The 20,980-nt window shown below is 44.9% G+C and overlaps 1 protein-coding gene across 2 annotated transcripts; it reads left to right on the top strand.

Moving 5' to 3' along the window:
* The first annotated feature begins 1,341 nt into the window (after positions 1–1,341).
* tspan11 (tetraspanin 11) lies at positions 1,342–9,438 on the top strand. Of its 2 annotated transcripts, XM_079294064.1 has the most exons (7): positions 1,342–1,451; positions 2,794–2,985; positions 4,547–4,621; positions 5,572–5,676; positions 5,885–6,043; positions 6,253–6,339; positions 8,608–9,438. In XM_079294064.1, exons 1-7 carry the CDS (start codon positions 1,365–1,367, stop codon positions 8,665–8,667), a joined length of 765 nt encoding a protein of 254 aa, XP_079150190.1. In that variant the 5' UTR covers positions 1,342–1,364; the 3' UTR covers positions 8,668–9,438. The 2 variants fall into 2 exon arrangements, with proteins under 2 accessions (XP_079150190.1, XP_079150191.1); XM_079294065.1 differs by lacking the exon at positions 4,547–4,621.
* Positions 9,439–20,980: the final 11,542 nt, after the last annotated feature.

The raw sequence follows: 20,980 nt of genomic DNA, 5'->3' as shown, positions 1-20,980 counted from the left end.
CAAGGCTATGCTGTTAATGGCGCGGTGGTATCTCCTGGTTAAGTGTAGCAACTCAATTTCCTTCTGTGACCCTCTCCACAGGTTAACACTGCGCTGCCTTCACGGGCAGTCGGACATAAGAAAATTATCGTTAAATAAATCAATCAACAAGTTTATGTTTTTAGGCGTGTGTGTGTGTGTAATTTGAAGCAAATGCTGTTTAATCTTCATGACTTGGTTCCTTTCTGGTAGGCTATTTTTGCAGTGTAAAAAGTACCGTTATGATTATAAACTTGAACATACGAGCTGCCCGCAAAGGCATCATCCACACAAACCTGCTGTCGTACACGCTGGAAGCAACACGCTTGACCGGGACAAAACGCTCACTGCTGCAGCGCCCTACGCCGTGATTTGACGGGGACAACAACCAACAAAACGAGGTTATTTCCCACTAAACATTGGTCGGGTGAGTATGTCTGCAGCGAAAAGCGAGTCGAAAACGTTTTTTTTGTCGATGGCGACAATGTAATGTGGTTAAACTTTGTACTGCGCATCATCGACGCAGGTGGAGGGATGTCGTTTTTTCTCCCAGGATGCACGAGCCTCACCCCATCCTGTAAAACGAGGGAGCCAGTAATAAAGTTTGTCCTAAACTGTAAAGGACGCACGTTCGCTTGAATTACGGGCTGCTCGTGACGCGGAAGAACACCTGCGCAGTGGTCAAAGTCCGAAATCTCCCGAAGCAGTGCATCGTAGGAGAAACCATCTTAGTGCGTAACGTTCATCTGACATTGCCAGTGAACGCATCTCGACGGAGATGGTCATTTGTAAACCTCATTATCATTATTAATCCGAATACTAATACGACATATTCTGACTGTATTAGACTGTTGCTGGATTATGACGCCCTGGTCAACAAACGCAAAAAAAACCTGCACCGAAAGATGTGTTGTTGATCAATTTTCCGCGTCTAAGTGCTTCCCACGCCGCGGCCTTTTATTTACAGAAGTCAAACTGTGCTCAACTCACTCAATGATTCAAAGGTTTATGGGCTGTTCGGTACCATGCATAATTTATAGATGTGGTTTGTGGCCATAACAAGAGGACATGATATTGTGAACTTGCATGCTGCATCATTTAACAACTAGTAAGATGTAGTTTATCAATTAGTTTGGGTTTCACAGTTAATTTGTTTTTTTCCCTGCTACTGCTTTAACGTTTTGGTGTTAAAGGGAACATTGAAGTCAATTAGGAAAGTGTGAGGCTCATTCAACAGCCATGCAGTATCAAACGTTTTGCTGTGGAATTTTGTATTTCCCATCATCTTCCTCTCGCATTGACAACCTATTTTTTTTTCTCTTCAGACTTAAACTTGAAGAAGGACGATGACGGCGGTTTATAAAGATGACCAGGAGGACTGGCTGACCGTGTGTCTCAAGTACCTGCTCTTTGTTTTCAACTTCCTCTTCTGGGTAAGTAAGAGCTGTAAAATGTTTTTAAGCTGCCGTTTACTTTACAATGGTGACACTTCGTCTTCATCCACTCAAACAGCATTAAATAAGCGTAGACTTCAACCTCTTTTAGCAGCCAATGCAGAGCCGTAACACTGACGCGTCTCGCGGTAAAAAAAGAGACAAGAAAACAAAATTTCACTAGATCATATATTCTGTGCTGTAACACAGTCAAATTGCCTCAATGCTCCTTTAGAAGTGCAGGCAGAGAGGCATTGGAGGAAAGGAGCTCTGTAGAAACAGGGAGTGGATTAAGGAGAGTTCCGACTCTGAAAAAGGCTGAGCGATGGACTTGGCCCAAAGTGAGTCATCGATTTATTTAGGGCTTGTCAGTGTTCGGTGGGCAACAGAGTGTCGGGCTGGCTCTCTGGCACCACGTTTTATGATGCCGCAAAGTTCGTGTGTGTCTGTGTGTGTGTGTGTGTGTGTGTGTGTGTGTGTTAAAGAGAGGAGAGGGATCGAGCTTTACCTTCAGGCTCGGGTTAAAGCTCTGTCGCATCTTAAAATTCATACGCCCTGTCTCCCTCTCCTCCTTGGACCACAGGCTCTACGCCATCTTTTATTTTTTCCTTCCACCAGGCACCATTATCACCTGCACCAGTCTTCGGGGCAGCACATCTTTTGTCAGAACATTGCTGGCTATATCTATCTATCTATCGATCGATCGATATATATAGATATATCCGCGTGGTACTCCTTGGTCGGGCGCGTGTTTTTGGGATCTCGCTTTTGACGGAAATGGAATGAGAGGATGAAGTGGGAGAGACTCTCTGAGGCACTTCCTCTGCGTCCGCCTTTGAAACTGATGGCAGGAACAGATCCCGGACGCCACCCTGGGTCTGCTATCCAGGACTGTTTGGAAGGAAGCGGTCATTATGCCCTGACTTGGCCTCATTATCTTATCCTTCTGTTATTCTTTATACTTGGCCACTTCTCACTGTTTATATTTCCTCTTTTCATTCTTATGCCCCCTTTCCCTCATCCGCTGTCCTCTCATGTTGTTCCATTTTGTGACTCATCTAATAGCATTGAACTCACTTCCTGTTTGTCACTTCCTGCCCGGTAGAGTGCAATACTTTTCTCCTTTTATTTGACATGACACCCTCAGTGTTTTCACACTATTTCCTTTCTTTGTTCAAGTCATCATCTCTTATCTTTCCTTCTCTGAAAGCTTTTGCTGCAGCTGTATCAGTTGTATCGTAACTCTTCTTTTATCTTTTACCTGCGGGTCTGTAAAGCAGCTGTAAAACTAATAATACAGTCTCATGCCGTTGCCACCTTCTCTCTCTCCCTTCTCTTCCAGGTGGGTGGAGCAGCTGTTTTGGGTGTGGGCATCTGGACCCTGGTGGAGAAGAGTGACTACTTGAGTCTGCTGGCCTCCAGCACTTTCGCTGTCTCGGCATATATCCTCATCCTGGCCGGAGGCCTGGTGGTGGTTACGGGCTTCTTGGGCTGTTGTGCCGTCGTTCGGGAGCAGAAAAGCTGCCTGTCCACGGTGAGACAGGGGGACACATGGCACTCATCTGTGCCTTGGTCAAAAGCAATCGAGGCTTGAGACTGATTTATCATATATGACTCGACATTCATATCAGAACAAATCACATTTACCCTCCAGTGAAGAATGAAACATCACCACCATCAGACTTTTACACTCTCAACTGACCGTCCACGACGTGGGCGCTCACGCTGAACATCCGGGTCCGTTTTGTCCTTTTGACACTCCCAATAAAGTTCATTCAAACAAGTTGGCCGCGTCTTCAGCCGCACTGTCTCGTAAGTTATGCCATTTGAAGGATCGCGTGGGCAACGATGCTGATGATCCTAGATCGTCACGTCTACATTGAGAGCACAGATGCTTCTCTGTGAAACTCCGTAACAGGGAGCTCGTGCACTCTCTCCCTGGTCTAAGGTCTCTCACTGGATGCTGACGAATGGCCCTTACGGGGCCCCTGTGGGAGAGAAGCAGGCGGGCGGGGGGGAGGTTAACGTTCAATGCCGCAGGACTATTTATAGGTCCATCTACTGTTGATGGATGGAGCATTAGGAGTGAAGAGGTGGATATGTACAGGATTTAGTCTGTTGTGCATTTTGGTTGAATACCAAACTGTATCGATGAGCTATTTATATATTCGCTTTGGGAGATTAATGAGTGATGCCAGCAATGTGTGTGTGTGTGTGTGTGTGTGTGTGTGTGCGCAGAAGGGGTGAAGTTAGAATTGTGTGTGGGCTGCAGGCACACACACACACACACACACACACACACACTGAAGTGTTACATGACATCTTGTAACCAAGAGATACCGAGCAGACTCTGTTTCTGCATGACATAACTACTGCAAAGTACAAGTGTCTCACATGTTATGTCAGTGAGACTGTTGCTCCCCATGCGGCGGTTATTAGTTGAATGTGTTTTTTTTGCATCACATGTATTTTGGGCTCGCTCATTCTGCAACCGTCTGTCGGCGCACCCTAAATGTATATAACTATGCTCAAAACACACACTAGTGCTCATCATGAAGGATAAAGCTCTTGGTTAGAGCCACCAGTGTATTTTTTCACTGACATTTGATTTTTTTAGCTTCTTGATCTTCATTTTTTTGGCGAATACGAATTAAATCAAGAAATCAAGAAGGACTATAACACATAAACAAATGTTTCAATGCTGTTGTGATGATTCATACTGGATCAGCGTAGCAGAGTTTTCCCTCAGATGCTGTTTTGAAGTTAATTATGACGCATAATGGAGCTGCTTTCCAGCGGCGTGGAGAGCTCTTTATTAAAAGATTCCCCCCGAGAGAAGTCTGATTCTGCCGCCTGTCAAAATGATTTCTGGTTTGTCTCTTGTCCTGCGATGCCGTCTGCGTTGGAAGTGACAGATGCGGCACGGGTGACAGTCGATAGACGTTTGTATTTAGCCGGCACGAGTGTCGGCAAGTTTTCACCAGCGAGTTGGTTCAGCAGAGAACTGTTGTGATGACTATGGAGCTGAAATGTGTGGATTTGACGAATTTGAAGTGTTTTCTCCATTACTCACTGACAACGTTTCCCATTCGCAGTATTTATTCTGCCTGCTGGTGATCTTCTTGATTGAACTGGTGGCTGGAGTACTGGCTTATGTGTATTACCAGAGGGTAAGTGAAAATATCCTTCTGGTTTGTTTTTGGAGTTAATAGAAAGTAGTGTGCAATCAGGCAGTGAGAGGTTTCCAGTGGCTTTTTAGTTTAGGTTTTCAGTATTTGCCACCTCCACTGAGCATTGAGTTCTGGAGTTGATCTGACACACTGTTCTGAGCATCTTGTTACCTCACAAACATCTACCTGTCAGTCAGCCACGACTGCAAAGAGCGCCGCCTGCTATCTGCAAGCTCAGAGGTTTATTCTAATGGAAAAAGGGTTCCGCACAGGATAGAATCACTTTAAAGATACGGGCTCTCATCTTCCCTCTCTGTTTCTCTTTGTGTGTGTGTGTATGAATGCACACAATCATATCCACACATCAGAGGCTTTATTTGAAGTCCGTTACTCTGAAATGTGTTTTTTTGTGTGTTTTCGCAGCTCTCTCTGATGCGTGGCAGTTGCTTACCTGTCTGTCTTGTCCTATAAGCCACACACTCTCTTACATTTGTCAAGCTTATCACTTCAACACTCTCAACTTTCAGTCTTTGCCCCAGCACATTTTTAAGATTCCGTCCCATTCTCAGGGAACACCTGAAGGGAGTTTCTTCAAACCTGGCACAATCGTCCACTGAGACTCTGGGATGAATCGATTAGAATTCTCTGGTCGAATGTCGCTGTGACCTCACAAAACATGTTTTTGGCCATAACTCATGAATTCGTATGTAAAATACGACAATTTCACACAAACACCGGACGTGACATTGTGGGCATGTAAAATGCAACTTAACTGGTTGGCAGAAGCATAAAATTCTGTTTTTATTCGATGTGCTACATGTGTAACAAATGAAGCACATTTTGTTCTCTCCCATAAATGCTCCCCCACCTTCTCTGGCTCACACACTGTTTCTCACTGTGTGTGTGTGTGTGTGTGTGTGTGTGTGTCTCTCTTTGTTCCTCTTTCCCAGCTGAGTGAGGAGCTGAAGCAGCATCTCAACCAGACTATGACCGATAACTACGCCCAGCCAGGGAGGGAGGCCATCACATTAGCTGTGGACAGACTACAACAGGACGTATGGACTCAACACTCTTATTACCTTAAAGTAACAGAACTTAAGTCATTTTATTTGTGTCCTAGAGTGGAAAGAGAACCACTCCTTTCAGTCGCAAGAATTGTCATTTCTGGAATAATGATTTGAGGAAGTGATGGAGTGGAGTGTAAAGAAACTTGCTTCGTTATAACACTGTGTGACATCATGAAACCTCTTTCTGCCTCCCCAGTTCAAGTGCTGTGGCAGCAACAACTCCCACGATTGGATGGCGAGTGTGTACGTTTCATCAAAGCAGGCAGGGGACAGGGTGGTGCCTGACAGCTGCTGCAAGACCATCACCCCTCACTGTGGCAAGAGAGACCACCCCTCCAACATCTACAAGGTGGAGGTCAGTGGACTTCACACTTCCTTAAAAAAACAAAATAATTAGAATATATTCCCTGCAGGATGTCTTCTTCTTGGCTGCAATCATTTGGAAGTTATTCACGGAGAGATGCAGAAAAAGCAGCTTTTGAAGGGCTTGCAAGCGTAATGGCTATCTGTGCAATCGTATGCACGGCCTGTTACACGACTAACTGTCAGCTTTTGCCTGTGCAGGGGGGTTGCATCACTAAGCTGGAGCAGTTTCTGGCCGACCACCTGTTGGTCATCGGTGCTGTGGGGATAGGAGTGGCTTGTCTGCAGGTAAGTCAAATATGCTACGCACTTCAGATAGTTGTTGGAGAAGCAGAAGTGCTATTCTGCAGTCTTCACCTGAGTAAACTGTGCTTCATAGAAGCCCAATTCTTAGTTTTTCTTTTTGTGTGTGAATGTTGCCCTTTGTCGAAAAATCCCAGACCGACGGGTTTTAATCTTTCCATTACTGAAAATACACCATCGCAGTAACAACCTCTAAATGGACATTTCTATTCATCTCACTCCAGTCTCTGAGTCATCATTATCTAATTTCGTTCTTTTCTGTTATTTGATTTGTCCCAGCCTGAAATGGACTCGAGCTTTTAAGATATACAGCGGCCACTGAGAGGGGGGGGGGGGGCGTCTTTATAATTGTGTGCTGGCTGACGGTCCTCCTGTAGCTCTGCACCATCTCTTGGTAAAAGAGAAACTTGAAAGCAAACACACCTGCATTGATTCTTTCCAGTGGTGTTCGTATGACTGACATGATTTCACATGTTCAGGCTAAATGGTTTTATTAAGGAAGGAGTAATAAAGCTTCCCATTAACCGTAGCTGTGATGTGAAGATGTTTTTTAATCCTCAAGTGATCGAAAGCGATTATGCTGAATATAAAGATGGAGTACTGAATCTTTAGAACATACCTGGAAAATACAAAGTGTTTCAACCCAAGCACTGTGTCTGCTCTCCTCTATCCTGTGGCCTAACTGCACGGCTTGTCTTTTTCCAACTGTTCCAGTCCGTCTACATGTTGGTACACTTTCCTGTCTGTCTGTTTTGTCTTTGTGTGCGTGTGGCGTTGCTGTAGCTGGCCGGGGCGGTCTTGACAGCCTGCTTTGTTTATCTGCTCTATAAAGAAGAGGACGACGACTCCGGCACACTGTGATTTAGCTCTAGAGCGACTTTGTGGTTCAATCAACTGGAGAGACGAGGTTGGAAGGCATTATGGGAATCTGATACCCGACTGCATGCTTGTCCTTGTGCGAGTGTCTGCTCTGTGTTAAATGTGTACACTACACGTGTACTAAATGAACATGTGTGTGTTCCTGCATGGTCTTTCGCTCCGTGTGACGCATGCAGCTGCCTGGCTTTGGCTGTATGTTGCCTGTATATATAGTGTGTTGTGATTATGGGCTGTTGTGGCTGATAAATACGGGATAAACGCATCATGAGACTGGCTTGATTCATCAAAACATACCTGCTTGTGCACAACGATGTTAGCAAGAGTAATCTCCTGTATCTTTGTACAGAAGTGCCTTATTCTAGAAAGTACTATTTTTAGACAATTCACATTTATTCTTATATTTAAAAGTTGGTATATCAGGAGTAGTTACCTGACCTAGTTTTGATAGATGTTGTTTTAGAAGAGCTGATGCGTCATATGCTGAAACTTTATTCTTGTTTTTTATTCAGACACCTCCGAGTACATCATTCAGGAAAAGTGTTTGTGTTGTTGCAACAGTTGCTGCTTGCGATCCAAAATCGCCTTTCATGAACATTGAGTCAGGGAATAATGATGAACTTGTTTTTTCTCACTTTCCCACTCCTGTCATGGTTCTCTGAGCCCAAATATGTTGTTCTTACATGTCCATCACTGGATCAAATGTAAGAGCGGCCTGAAGAGGGATCGTGATGAGTCGGTAGATGACGCAGACTCGCTCGATGAGGCTTCCTCAGAGGGCTTTTAGAGACTCAAAGATTGAATCTGGCCGCTTGCCTGTGTATCCGTCAAGCCAGTGGCACAGGTCAATATCTGTTCCTGCTGTTCTGTCTTTATTCCGGGACCTTTTCTGTGTGTAGCGGAGAATAGTGCAGTGATTCTGTAGGTCATGTCTCATTGATTCCAGCATCAGATCACGTGTCTTTATGAACGTAAAAACCTTTCGATGAATTGTAACTACAGTGTCTGTTTATGTAGTCAGACTCATTTTTGGATACTTTCCTTTTTCAGATCAGTCTAATCTCAAATTTCAGGAGTATTCATGTGCAGTAGTTGTGATTTGTGATGAATATTTGTGCATAAACCACCTCCAGCGCTTCCTTTTGTATCTGCTTGTGCTAGCCTGTGCACACACACATGTTGCTGCAGTAATGGCTGCTTGACTCGCTTCATCCCCATAGCAACCAGCTCCCATACTTTCCAGCGGGCTCTAACCCCCCCCCTCATCACCTTTAACCCCCTCTCTGTCCTCACAGTCAACAGCACACAGGCTTCCTGCAGTCTTCCATGGTGACACGGAGCAGCACTTTGTTTTGACCTAACACTTCCTGTTTCCAGGTCTGTGGGATGGTGTTCACCAGCTGCTTGTACAGAAGGATCAAGATGGAGCCTTACTGAGCACACCAGGCCCCCCCCCCCCCTCCCCTCCCAACACACCCACCTTCGACAGGCAAATGGAACAATGAGCTGCTGACACCCAAACTTCAACCTCTGACTCTTGAACTCTGACCAGCTGATCGTACAGACACTCTCCAGGTCCCTCACATTGCAGTCAGAAACACGCTGTGCCATTTACCAACCCGGCTGATACGTCTACTCATGTTACAAAGTACTTCTGTCCTTCTACTTATGTTACAAAGTACTTCTGTCCAGGCTCATATATGTCTGATACCTGACTGTGATCTTAGCCGACTGCAACAACACGTCTGTTTGCATCATTGCCTTGGCTTAGATGTACGCTTTAGTTTGAGCAGGACAAAGGAGAGGGACGTGCATACATACTCAAAATGCATTCTTCTCAGCTCAACTAATGATACTCCAAAATGATTTGTCATGTTTTCACTGTGCTGAGATTTTATATATTCCGTTCCAGTCCTTAAGTAAGCTGAGCAACGACACAGTTCCCAAAGGTGTCCGAAGAAAGGTAATGTGTGGTTGTATATTTTGTGAACACAACGTGCCTCTTTCACAACCCTGCCGGTCAATGATTACGTGTTAATTCTGTGCCTGAAACGTTAAAGGGAGCTGACGATGCGCTGCGATAAATGGCAGCGAAGGAAATGTAGTTTACAATCTTTATATTATTATATTGGTAGTTCTGTCTTTACCCCTGATAATAGGCAGGTTAGTTATGAAAATTAAGTTCATGCCTACAAACATGAAGACATTTTCTCAAATGGTTGCCAGATCCCTGAATTTATAACTCCACCTGTAAAAAGAAAAAAAAATATATATATATAATATTTAAAACTCCACTGGTAAAAAAATAAATAAAAAAATAAATATATATATATATATATATATATATATATATATATATATATATATAAAAAAATCAATCTCTAGACTTCAGAATTTTGAATTAGCTTAATGTGTGACACTAACGATAATTCTACATGTCTGATGGATTTTAACATGAACAAACATTACCTTCTGTGAATATTGGACTTCCTGTCATCCCTCACTAGAAACACAGGTTTCACACTGAGCAGAAGCTGACCTTTGTGAGAGCTAAAGCAAGCGCCGTGTTGTTCTCACTGCCTAATCTATCACTCGCCATCTCTCTTCCTGTCGCCATTGATGAGGGAGCAATGAGTGGCCTTGTTGCCACTGTAGGAGTGAGAAGTCTTGGCTCTTGTGGATTATACAGTAAGAGAGAGATTCTGTCTGGATGTCGTCAGATCAAAAGTAAAATATACATTTTAAATGTTTGTCATTTATGTCTTTGCACCCCATGGATATACATGTAAGGGTGCTAATGTATGTAGATGGTTGTTGAGATAACATTGGCATGTGCTCTGTGCTAATATTAATATGAAACAAATAAATGTTAAAATATTGTCGCATTAAACAATTTCATTGTGTTGATGAAAGCTGAATGTTAAACAGCTGTTTTAGACGGACGGCAATGATTGCTGCCTTGCAGTGCTGTGGTTGATGAGATTATAATCATTTATCTGGAATCCCACGTTTGTCCCAGACGGCGTTACAATTTGTATTCCGTATGTCAGTTCTCCATGGACTCACATATTTGAGGGCCCCGGCGGTTTTAATTATTCACCACTAGAGGGAGACAAAGATTGTCCATTTACGTCAAATCGTGTCAAATCATTCCGTTTTGTTTAAGCTCAAAGTGACATTTCCTAACCGCAGAGGATACTCTTTCCTGATCTTGTAGCGTCATGTTTGTGAGAACCAAATTAAACCATGCTTTCTTTTTTTTTTTTTTTTTTTTTCCCCAACCGCCACAGCTTCGTGTGAAACTTTTCAGATCTGTCTCTTTGTATTCCCTCTGCGCACAACAAGCAGCGTAAATGTCTCGCAATGTAATGTAAGCTGGGGTGAGAGCTCAGGTTGAGATTGGTTACATTATCATGAAGTGTGTGGGCTCCAGTGGAGTGCAATGTGTCAGCACTTGGTGGGTGTGGGGTCTCCCACAATTCTGCAAAATCTGGGAGGGTTCCCAGTTCGAACCACATGTATTCATTGTGCAGAGCTAAGGACGTTTTATGTGGTTTCAGGGTCTTGTTAGGGCAAGATCTCCACATATTAAACACGAAGCCATGCACACAGGTTGTGCATTATTGGTTGTGCTATGCTGTTGCCATAAGACTGAAGTATTTCTTATGAAGCACGCCTTTTATTCCCTTTTTTCTTTGGTTCGCTACAGCTACTTACGAGACACTGTCGGTTCGCAGGGATCTATCATTGTCACCCGTTTAGGAGGAAGGGCAAAAAGTTAAAAAAAAAAAAAAAAAAAAGTTTGGATGTTCTCCAACAGTTTGGCTTCAGTGATCCCACAGAGTCTGCCGGTCCCCGTTTGTCTTCATCAGCTATAGGAGGATGGCTCTCATTTCCTGCAGATGCCACACATACTGCGATGCAGGAAAAGGGCACACTGATACTGACACACACACACACACACACACATCAGCATGCGGTTTACACCCTTTGCCAGAAGAGACCCATGAGGGAGAATTAGGAGCAGCTGGAGATTCACCGCTCCCATGTGTTGAGGCCTCACAGGCGCACTCGCATTCTTACACCCTCCGTCCTCACCGCGTTGTAGCTGCAGGGGCGATATTTAAAATTGGGCAGTTACCTAAGGACACATGTTGCAATATCATTAGTCTTGTCGACTGTGATCGCGGGTTTGCATGTGCGGCGGGGGAGTGCATTAAAAGCAAATCATTCCTGGAGTGAGTAACAACAGAATGAACAGATGCCATCTCTAATATTGAATGCATTTTTATGTACATGTCCCCTTGCGTGCTTATTGCGCACATTGCGTATTCTGGCATAAAACAGCCATTGGCTCAGTGAGCGCACCTGTGTTCAATATGTGCAGGAATAAACTCCAGTTGCGGTGTTTGAATAGTGTGCACTTTTGGCGTAATAGATGTGTGGGAAAGGACTTCTTCCACACGTTTTGTGCTGAATGTAACGCGCCTGAAGTTGCACACTTCACTAAAAACGCCTCCCAAATACAATGCGTGTCTGCGGTGACACTATGAATACATCAGTGTCCGAGGATCGGGTCTTTGTCTGGGCCTTTGTAGCCGGCTAGACCCGCCTGAGGCCGCGTGAACATGCATACAAAGTAATGTCAACACTTTGTGGAGAAGGACTTTGAAGTTATGGCCATCTCAATTACAAAGGTGTCTCCGATTCGGTTGAATGTCAGTTGGCATTTTCTTTTTTTTCAGCTATCAAAGGGATCTGGAAATGGACTTCAAAGTAACGTGACAACCGAGATCCAAAGAGTAAATTATGGGCTTAATTATCTGTACACAAACTCCAGGTGCTTGAATTTACCTTCACATAAACACGGTGACACGATGAGTCCAGTGTTGCCAGTTTTAAAGCCGCTCACCATCTCGTAGCTCCAACAGAGTAACTAGGTTCGGACGAATTCTCAATTTCTAACATGACATTTTTGCGATTCCGGAGCAGAACTTCTTCGTTGTCGGAACTGGTTTCTAAATCGACGTGGACCTTCATACTCGGCGAGTATGCAGCACATCGCAGTAGCTCCGGCTGTAAATGTGTTTAGCAGATTTCTACAGGCATCAAAGGTGTTGGGAAGAAGATGGCGTGTGGAAAGTCTAAAATCAGTGTTTCCCAACCTGTGGGTCGGGGACATAAGAGGTTGCAAGATAAATCTTGAGGGGTCATGAAATGATTCAAAAGACTGTTTATTTTTCCTGACTTCTTTGCGTCTTTGATTGATAATTTTACATCTTGAGTTCCAGATTTAACGATTTTTTACTTTTTTTTTTAAATGGCCACGACTCATACCCATAATGCAATCTGCTACTAGCGATTGCAAGTAGACACAGCTTCATTTTAAGAAGCCACGAGCCAAAAATGCAACCCAGCATGAACCCGACTTTGGGCTTTATATTGAATGTCTCCTCTAAGACGTATGGGTGATGTTAAAGAAAGACATGGCAGCTTTGGTTTTATGGTTTATTCTGACGGCCAACTACTTTCTAGCTATGAGTGCATACCCCAGACCCCTAAATGTTTCTAACTGGGTTCCCAGAACCCTCACAGTTGAGAAAGCAGTGGTTTCTGAGGTATGTGTGTGTGTGTAGGAGTTTCTTTGTCCATGGGAGAGTGAGTTTAGATGGAAACAAACTTTAGAAAGTGTTTCAAGACGGCGATTCAAACGCCTGCTGTCTGATAATGATGACAAGCGTCATGTTTGATGAGGGTGTTGATTGATGCCAAACAGATGGTGGGCTGTGGTCGCAAGGGCACTCGGCCACATTGTGACGCATTGCACCTCCGGCCGGCACGGCGTGCCACAGCGGTACCTGGTGAAAGAGACACAAAGCAGCCGTTTGTGTAGAAGCGGATGCCAGCGTCCGTCCCCTGCCACGCAAACCTCCTGTGATGTCCGGAGTGACGTCCCATTGTGTACTTGACCGGCATCAACCACGTTGAATAATACTGACAGTTAACTCGGCGTGCTTACATCATCTCGATTTGTGTACCGCCGTGTTTGTGTAACACTCGTAGATTGTTGTGATCTGTGGCTTGCGATCAGATTTTGCTTACATTGCAGTTCCGAGCCGACGGGCTTGTTTTCCCACAGAGAGGTGTCTGTCGGGTCAGAGGAACCGGGTGATGGATGTCGCGTTGCTTATATGTGGGTGAAGCGGGCCAACAAGGCTATTGGATTGCATGCTTGGAAGTGTCCGTCCTTTTTAACGTGGCTCCTTTCGCCGTCCACTGACGGTGTCGTTGCGCTGTAATTCATATGGGCTGAGTTTCTGTTTAAAGCGTGGGCTGGAGTCTGTAAACTTTTACAAGCTGGCCGCAGTCTGTCTCAACAACCTGGATTGATCTGTCATTTAGAATGCACAAAGATAAACTCAGCTTTATGGTGTTTAAAAAATGAGACGCTGGAACGACATAGAATAAACCCGTTTGCAAAAATACAATTTTACAACTGCGGCATATGCGGATTTAGATCTCCGCATGATATCAATAATGTCTTGTTTTGTTTCTTTTGCGATTGATGGCATGGAGGAGAGCATGGGAGCGACCTTGACTTGGTCGTGAGGTTGGCGGGAGTTCAGAGACGGAGAAGGAGAGTTTTGTAATCAGCACACGAGCTCTCTCGAGTGCCCTTTAGGAAGTAAACACTTAAACATGAGGCGCGGTGCCATTACAGCGCCATGGCCTTGAGAGTCGAGATACAGGCAATAAAGACAGATGGCTAATTTCGCTGAACGAGAGGAGGAGGAGGAGGATGTTTGGACTTTGAAAATGCATGAAATTCAGTCGAGAATTTCGACTAAACGAGCACAGGCGTCACACTGTGGCGCACGTTGTTTGTTTCAGAGAGCTCATTTGCTGATTGGCATGTTTGGGCATCTGTAGGCAAGACTCCGACTGAGTTCATCATTTTTTACCGGCTGGTTAACGGCCCTTTAAAACTTCACTTTTCCACTGAGGCAGGACTTTTTGGTAATCATCAAAATCTTCAAATAATTGCCTTTTAAGAAGGATTTTTCTCTTTTGCCTCTCACATGATTTCAAAATGTCAGCCGGTAATGTAAAGTATATTGGACCACACAGCTAACAATCATTGAAATGTATTTATTCCATGTTTTATTTCCTGACATGTCTCTTTGTTTGAAATCTTTTTGACGTTAATATGGCCCATCATCAACCCAAATACAGATTGTTGTAACATCCCTTCCAACAATTTGTCTTCTTAAGCATCTGTCATCGTTCATGTCAGTCATTACTGCCTGAAGTATCCTCTATTCCATCGCTTAAATAACGTCTTAAAATACCTCAAATACGGTCAGAAGAATGTAAACCGAGCCTCTGGGTTTCCTCATGCCGTGGCCGACCAGGGAATCGCGTGTTTACAAAGACTAATATTCATATTGACAGTTTCACGGCAGCAGGGCAATTGAGCTAATTATCTTCAGTCTTGACGATAATTCAGACTTTTCCAAAGCTGTGGTGCAGCTTTGGAAACATAAACAGTGGATGGGGTTTCATGGGCGTGTGAGACTGTTTACGCGTCCGCCTTCATTTTGGTTCTCTCCGTGACAGAAAGGTGCGTGTCAGGCCTCAAGGTGTGCAGCTGTGGAGACGCTCTATACGGTCTGTACATCTGGATATCCTTTTCGACACTGGCAAGGAAGAGAAGTGTCTCAATACATCAGGATTCATAGTGAACAGGATTTCAAATGTTGCAGTTGTCGGTCCTGGCGGCTGCCGCTGCATCCCATCTGTGAAACATCTGTAAATAAAATGATAATAAGCTGATGTAATTTATAAAGAAAGATCGCTTCAGGGTAGCAAGTAGCACTCCTGTAGGAAAAACCTCCCCAGTACGCGTGTATGAAGAAAGTCAGTACTCTATACCAGGGTCGTCCTCGACCAAGAAATTCTTCGTCGACTAACTCGATTTATGACTATTAAACGGTTATGCCAGAAATGTGCTGATGAGTTTCTTGGAAATAAGTCACTCCGCATGCAAAAAAAAGCCAAAAAAATGACGAATGGGTTCAAAATCTTAGGTGACAGACCAAAACGACAGATTAGTTGACCAATCAGCCCGGCTCTTCACCCTTCATACACTATGCAGAGCAGTCATGAGCTTTGAATGTACCCACCTGACAGTTTGGTCTGGAAAAAAAACAAGTGGGCTCACCTTCAATCGCGTCAACTGTAAAGTCTTCCAGATGTGAGTGATATCTGAAAACTCTTAACTTGTGACCCTGAAACAACCTTATTTGTCCTGCAAGTGATATACGTCTGGAATGAAATAAAGAGTGGTTCTTTGTTCATAAATGAACCCACAGCAACGTTTTGATGGTTTTAAAAATCATGTCCATGGCTTATTTCACCATGTACATTGAAGGTCTGAATGTGATTATTGTAGTCTCTGTCCTAACCACAGATGAAAAGCTCCCTCAGGTTTATCGTTGTTACACCCCAATCTCACTGCTACATCTAGGGTGACGACTCAGAGCCTATAGACGGCTAGAAATCAGCTCTGTACACACTCCGTTATGTCCCACTCCCTTAAAGAAAAAGATCTTTGGGAGTTAACTCTTTCTTTCGGTTTTCCTTCTCAGGTGATTTGAATCCGAAGCAACGCGGGCAAAAGATTTATTGTTGGCAGTCTGAACTTTGTGTGTGGTTTGGTGTTCAGACAGTTCAGCAGACATTGGTAAGCTGTTTCTTCTGTGTGGCAAGGAAAGTTTCACCAATACTCTTGACCGCGAGTGTGTGTGTGTGTGTGTGTGTGTGTATGAAGGAAACTCTGGATGACTCTAAAACGAGCATACCATCGCATCGACACGCACTGCTTTTCCTCTGCCAGAATGGGATCCATGCAACGCATAACATGGAGTCAAGACTGTCTCTGACACACATGCCTCGCATTACTCCTGGCGTCTTCCTCGCTCTTTTACACCGAGTTGTGTATGCTTTTGTGTGAGTGTCCTGGTTTAACTTTTTTTTTTTTTACACACACAGGTTTGCTTGAGCGATGTTACCCCATGAGAATCCAGTAGTACATACACCGAGCTGGCTCGATTCAGCATTCCACATTAGAATAACAGGATTCGGGTTAATTACGGCATCTTCATGTGATCCTCATTTCGTCCACCAGATGGACTCTGTGTTCTAAATGGGCATTTTGGCATTGAGCAGGCCTCCCTCTCTCTCAGCCCTCCCTCCTTGTTAGAAGTGTAAAACCTTCAACTTGGACAGTGTGCTGATGGCTGTGATGACGGTGTGCATCAACGGCGAACATGTGACTCATGGCTGCGAAACAAGAAGAGGCTCACACAAAACGTTGCGGGCCTCTAAGGAATCTCGGAACTCTTTGTTCCCTGCACTTATTTCTTATTGTTGCATTCTGGGTATTTATTGTGCTCAGAGAAAGCCTGTGTGGAGAATGAAAATCCTCTTGTGCTTATGAATAAGTAATTATGTTTTTATTTTTTATTTTTTTTCTACACAAGGAAGAAACACAGAAACAGATGCAAGGGGGCAAGTTCACATGGGCACTAAAACAATCACCATGGAGACGCGGGATTTGAGTGTGCCTGCGTTCATGTGGTCCTTTTGTGTGCTCGGCACATGCGTGTGGCGTGTTCACAAACGCTGACCCGACGTCTATATTGCAGAAGTGTGTCTCTCTGCGCGAGGACGAACATGCCTCCATTTGGCGAGCAAAATCAACCGTGTCCGTCTCCGGCCAACTGGTGTTGTGTGATGGAAGAGGAACACTGGCGAGGAGGAAACAACAACTGGGGAGGTGTTAGTGATCATCACACAGGCTTAGAAATGGCATCTGAAGGCAGAATCGTCTTTTATGAATAGAAACAGCCTCGCAAAAGCACCCTTGAATGAATTACTTCATCTTGTTGTCAGATTTTAACAGTGAAGTGAATCTCTTTCAAACACCTCTGAAGATTATAACCAGGAAATCCTCTCACAACAACAACAACAACAACATAAAAAAACCCGATTGCTTCTCCCGGACTCTTATTGACACGCTTCTCTTTTAATTCATCTTAACCACTGTGTGCCTCTGGAGACAATTTTCTGCCGGTGCTCGTTATGCAATCGTAAGCTTTGATAATTCCTCCAGTGCACCGTTTAATTAGAAACACATGGCCCTGAGAAGGCAGAGGAGTACAGAGCTCCTAATGTCCATACAGCCTGCGCCATGAGTAATTGTTTCTCCCTCGCTATATAGTGCCGAGCCATTTTTTAACCTGCTGACAGCCAGCGAGCAGGAGGAGGAGGAGGAGAAAAGAGGAGAGATATGAGATAAGAATGAATCCATATTTGGGTTTTTGTTATTTATTTGGCTGCAGTGCAAGGTCAGGGAAGGAGTGAGGAGAAGTGAGAAGGCTGTAGATGAGGAGGCCAGTTCCACAGCCTCCCTTTTTCGTTTCTTTTTCTGCTCTTTCCTCTCAGCCGGGGCTTGTTAAGTTAAGAGTGAGGGAGGTCCCAGGTGAGCTGGAGACCAATGGAGGATGACATCATGACAGGACACTTCATCAAAGCCTGTGGAGGCTGTTTGGATACCTGCCCGGGTGAAGGAAGAACTGTTCTAGCTTCTCCTATGTACTGCCAGGCAGTGCAAGAACTGCAGCGGATATCGAGATTGTGATCGGTCATGTAATATGTGTGTGTGCGCGGGAGAAAGTGCTGTCTTTTGTTTTTGTCTCTAACCAATTGAGTATATCTTGTAGCCATTTAATCCTTTCCCATTACCTTTCACCCCTTTCGCTCTTCATCTGGGATACTTGATTTGTTGCTGTGGATATATTACCTATTTGTCCCTTCTTCCTTTTTGTGTTTTTCGTGAGACGCGTGCACAACATACGCCCACACAGAATCATGGCAATGCTCTTACATGCTGAATGATTATACAGCAAAGGATTGAGTGGAAGTAACACCTTGAGGTGGGGAAAAACATCACCCAGAATGCAGCGGGCTTGTTGCAGCCGCTTCTATCACCTACAATAGCATTAACATAAGGACAGTGGCAAACTCGCACCACCTAAAACAATAGTTTACAGTGAATCCATGACGCACAGTTCAACATGAATTACTTATAGGACATAACACAGGTTTCCTAGCATTTGTTAGGTGGAGAGATTTCTATCAAACTCTTTTGCTATTGCACTTAATCTATGCTCAAACGTCCTGCTGGCTTTGGTTCTTTTCGGGATCTTGAAATATGTCTCCAGTCCTCTGTCCATATGTGGCCCAAAGCTTGGGTGTAATGTTACACATGCTTGTGTTTCACAATTTTATTATTTTTTTTTCTACATTTTACAGACTAAAAAGAAAACTGACGAATCAGTTGGAAATGGAAACATTGCAGGCCTGGATGACATTATTGAACTGAATGACTGTAACCACACCCTGTTCTTTACCATCATTTCACACATTTCCTTCGAGGCGTCAATGGGGGGGGGGGGGATCACTGTGGACACGGGGTTCTATTCTTGGTGAGCGGATTTCTACTTGTCATTCATCCTTGTGTTGAACTTTGCCACGCTGTGCTCCACGCCTATCTCCTCTTTGTCAGATGTCAGTCATTCCTGGCCAGCGGGTGCTACCCTGCTGGGTGCTGTGTAAGCCGAACTCAAATACCCACAGCTGTTCACAGACGCTTCAGATGGAAAGATGGAGGGAGAGGAAAGAGGGAGGAGAGCGGAACTTGAGAGTTGTGAAGTCGATCAGCTCCTCAGCAGTCCCAGTGAACTCTCTCTCGCTCTCTCTCCCTGCTTCTCTCTGTGTCCTGTCCAGAATAACCATTAGCTCGCTGCGGTTGGAGCTCACATGACTCAAATCCTCCTCTGAGAGCGAACTGTTTGGCACCTTTCACTTGTGGGTTGGTGATGTCACAGATCCGGGCGCCCCCTTGTTGTCACCGGGAGCCGGACTCCGGGCTGATGTCACAAAACTGGCGTCGTCGTGAGCTCGAGCCGCTGACGGCACAGCTTGGTGTGTTTGTATGGCACAGATGGTTGGTTGGGGAGGGAGGGGGGGGGGGGGCACTCGGGTGCCAGCATGGAAGGTGGCAAAGACTCGTCTTATCAAGGGGTGCCACATGCAGACTCTGATGTGCCATTTTGACAGGACGTTTTTCTCCCTTTCTTCTAATTTGGACTTCTATTGTCTATTTTTTCGCTATTGTTCCTCGTCGCCTCATTCTGCAAAGTCATTAATTCATTTCTCTTTGGCTTGTGCCTTTTTTTGCTGGTGCTTTGTCTTTCCATCTTTGTCTGCCTCTCTGGCTCGCTATCTTCTCTCCATCTCTTTCAATTTGCCCGTGTGTTTGCGGTGGTTTATCTCAGTCTCTGATCAGTGCTCTCCTTAGCTCTTTTCCTGCACTGTCTCCTCCATTTCTAATTGGAATGCTTTTTAATCCCTCTCTTTGTCCGCCTCTCGCTTCCTCATGTGTTGTTTCCCCCTCTGCCTCTTTTCCTCTCTCCTTCCCTCCGTCCCCTCACGTAAGTCTTTGTCTCGGATTGTGTCTTTTCCCCCTTTGTGTGCTCTGACAGGCCTCTTCCTCTCATTGATAGTGATGGCAGGCTCAAGCCCACTCCATAATGCTGCTGATATTTTCCCACTGGAGACCCCACTGTTGCTGCTGCTTCTGCTGCTGCACTCCCCTGCATCCGTAAAAAAAAGAAGAAGAAAATGGACAGAGACACCCCTCCTCCCTCCCTCCAAATCCATACTTATCTGTTTCCTCTAGCTCTGCCAAGCTTCTACCATTCAGCAGGGGAGCAGTTCAACAAGACTGGTTTGTTTTGGAGAGTCACTGGGCCCCAGCCTCATAGAGATTAATGCTTAGACAGACTACGATGACATTTATGAGGCACGGACTGGAGTAAAGGATCGACGAAGGGGAAATAGCACAGGCTATCGGTGTCGGATCAAATGTGAGCCTTTGCCGAAACACTCGACTGCTTCGGAGACAGCATGAGGACTGAAAGTGTGTTTGTGGGACGGCGAAAGAGAGGAAAGAGGACTCATCTATACGTGTACTAAAGTCCTCATCAAAGATACAGTCACCATCGCAATGAGCCATCCTTGCGTTTGCCACCTCAGCATCATTCAGTGACTTGCCAGTGGTCATTCTGATCGATGGCGACAAGCCCCCGAGCCGGCCGAGCGTCAAAGTAACTTTAAATAATTCATTTGTCAGCTATTTGCCCAGAGTAACCATTAATACGTGTATCGACGTAGCCTTCGGTTGCAAGTGATCACCACTACACACACACCTAGCAGTCCTGAATGCATCCATAAATGTCTCCAATTATATCCGCCCTCTGCAGAATGATGAATGCTGCGAAATGGTGTTTACTCTTAACTGCACTCTAACATGCGCGACGCGTAGCTGCAGCGGGTTCTAGGGGAGAAGTTATCAATATGGAGCCAAATTAGAATGGATCTGAGCAGAATGAAAACATGCATGCTGCTCTCTCCCGACGGCCAGCTCCATCACTCCTCACAGCCGTGCGATCAATGGGGCCGAGACGGTGTAGCCAAGAAGCTATCCATTCTCATTACTGACACCACTGTCCACTTCTGCTTTCTCCTTGTTGTCCGCCAGAGGCTGAGAGAGAGAGAGAGAGAGAGAGGCCGTCAGCAGCATTGTTGGAGTGGATTTACGACAGGGGTTGAAAGTCGTCTCTGA

This window comes from Melanostigma gelatinosum (assembly GCF_949748355.1).
Source record: "Melanostigma gelatinosum genome assembly, chromosome: 22".
Classification (NCBI taxonomy): Eukaryota; Metazoa; Chordata; class Actinopteri; order Perciformes; family Zoarcidae; genus Melanostigma; species Melanostigma gelatinosum.
The sequence above is the reverse complement of the archived record's forward strand: the minus strand, read 5'-3'. Positions and strand labels throughout refer to the sequence as shown.

Coding starts and splice junctions, on each gene's coding strand:
- tspan11 (XM_079294064.1), top strand. CDS start 1,365: ATGACGGCGGTTTATAAAGATGACCAGGAGGACTGGCTGACCGTGTGT. Junction 4,622..5,571: donor CTTATGTGTATTACCAGAGG/GTAAGTGAAAAT, acceptor CCTCTTTCCCAG/CTGAGTGAGGAGCTGAAGCA. Junction 6,044..6,252: donor CCAACATCTACAAGGTGGAG/GTCAGTGGACTT, acceptor TTGCCTGTGCAG/GGGGGTTGCATCACTAAGCT.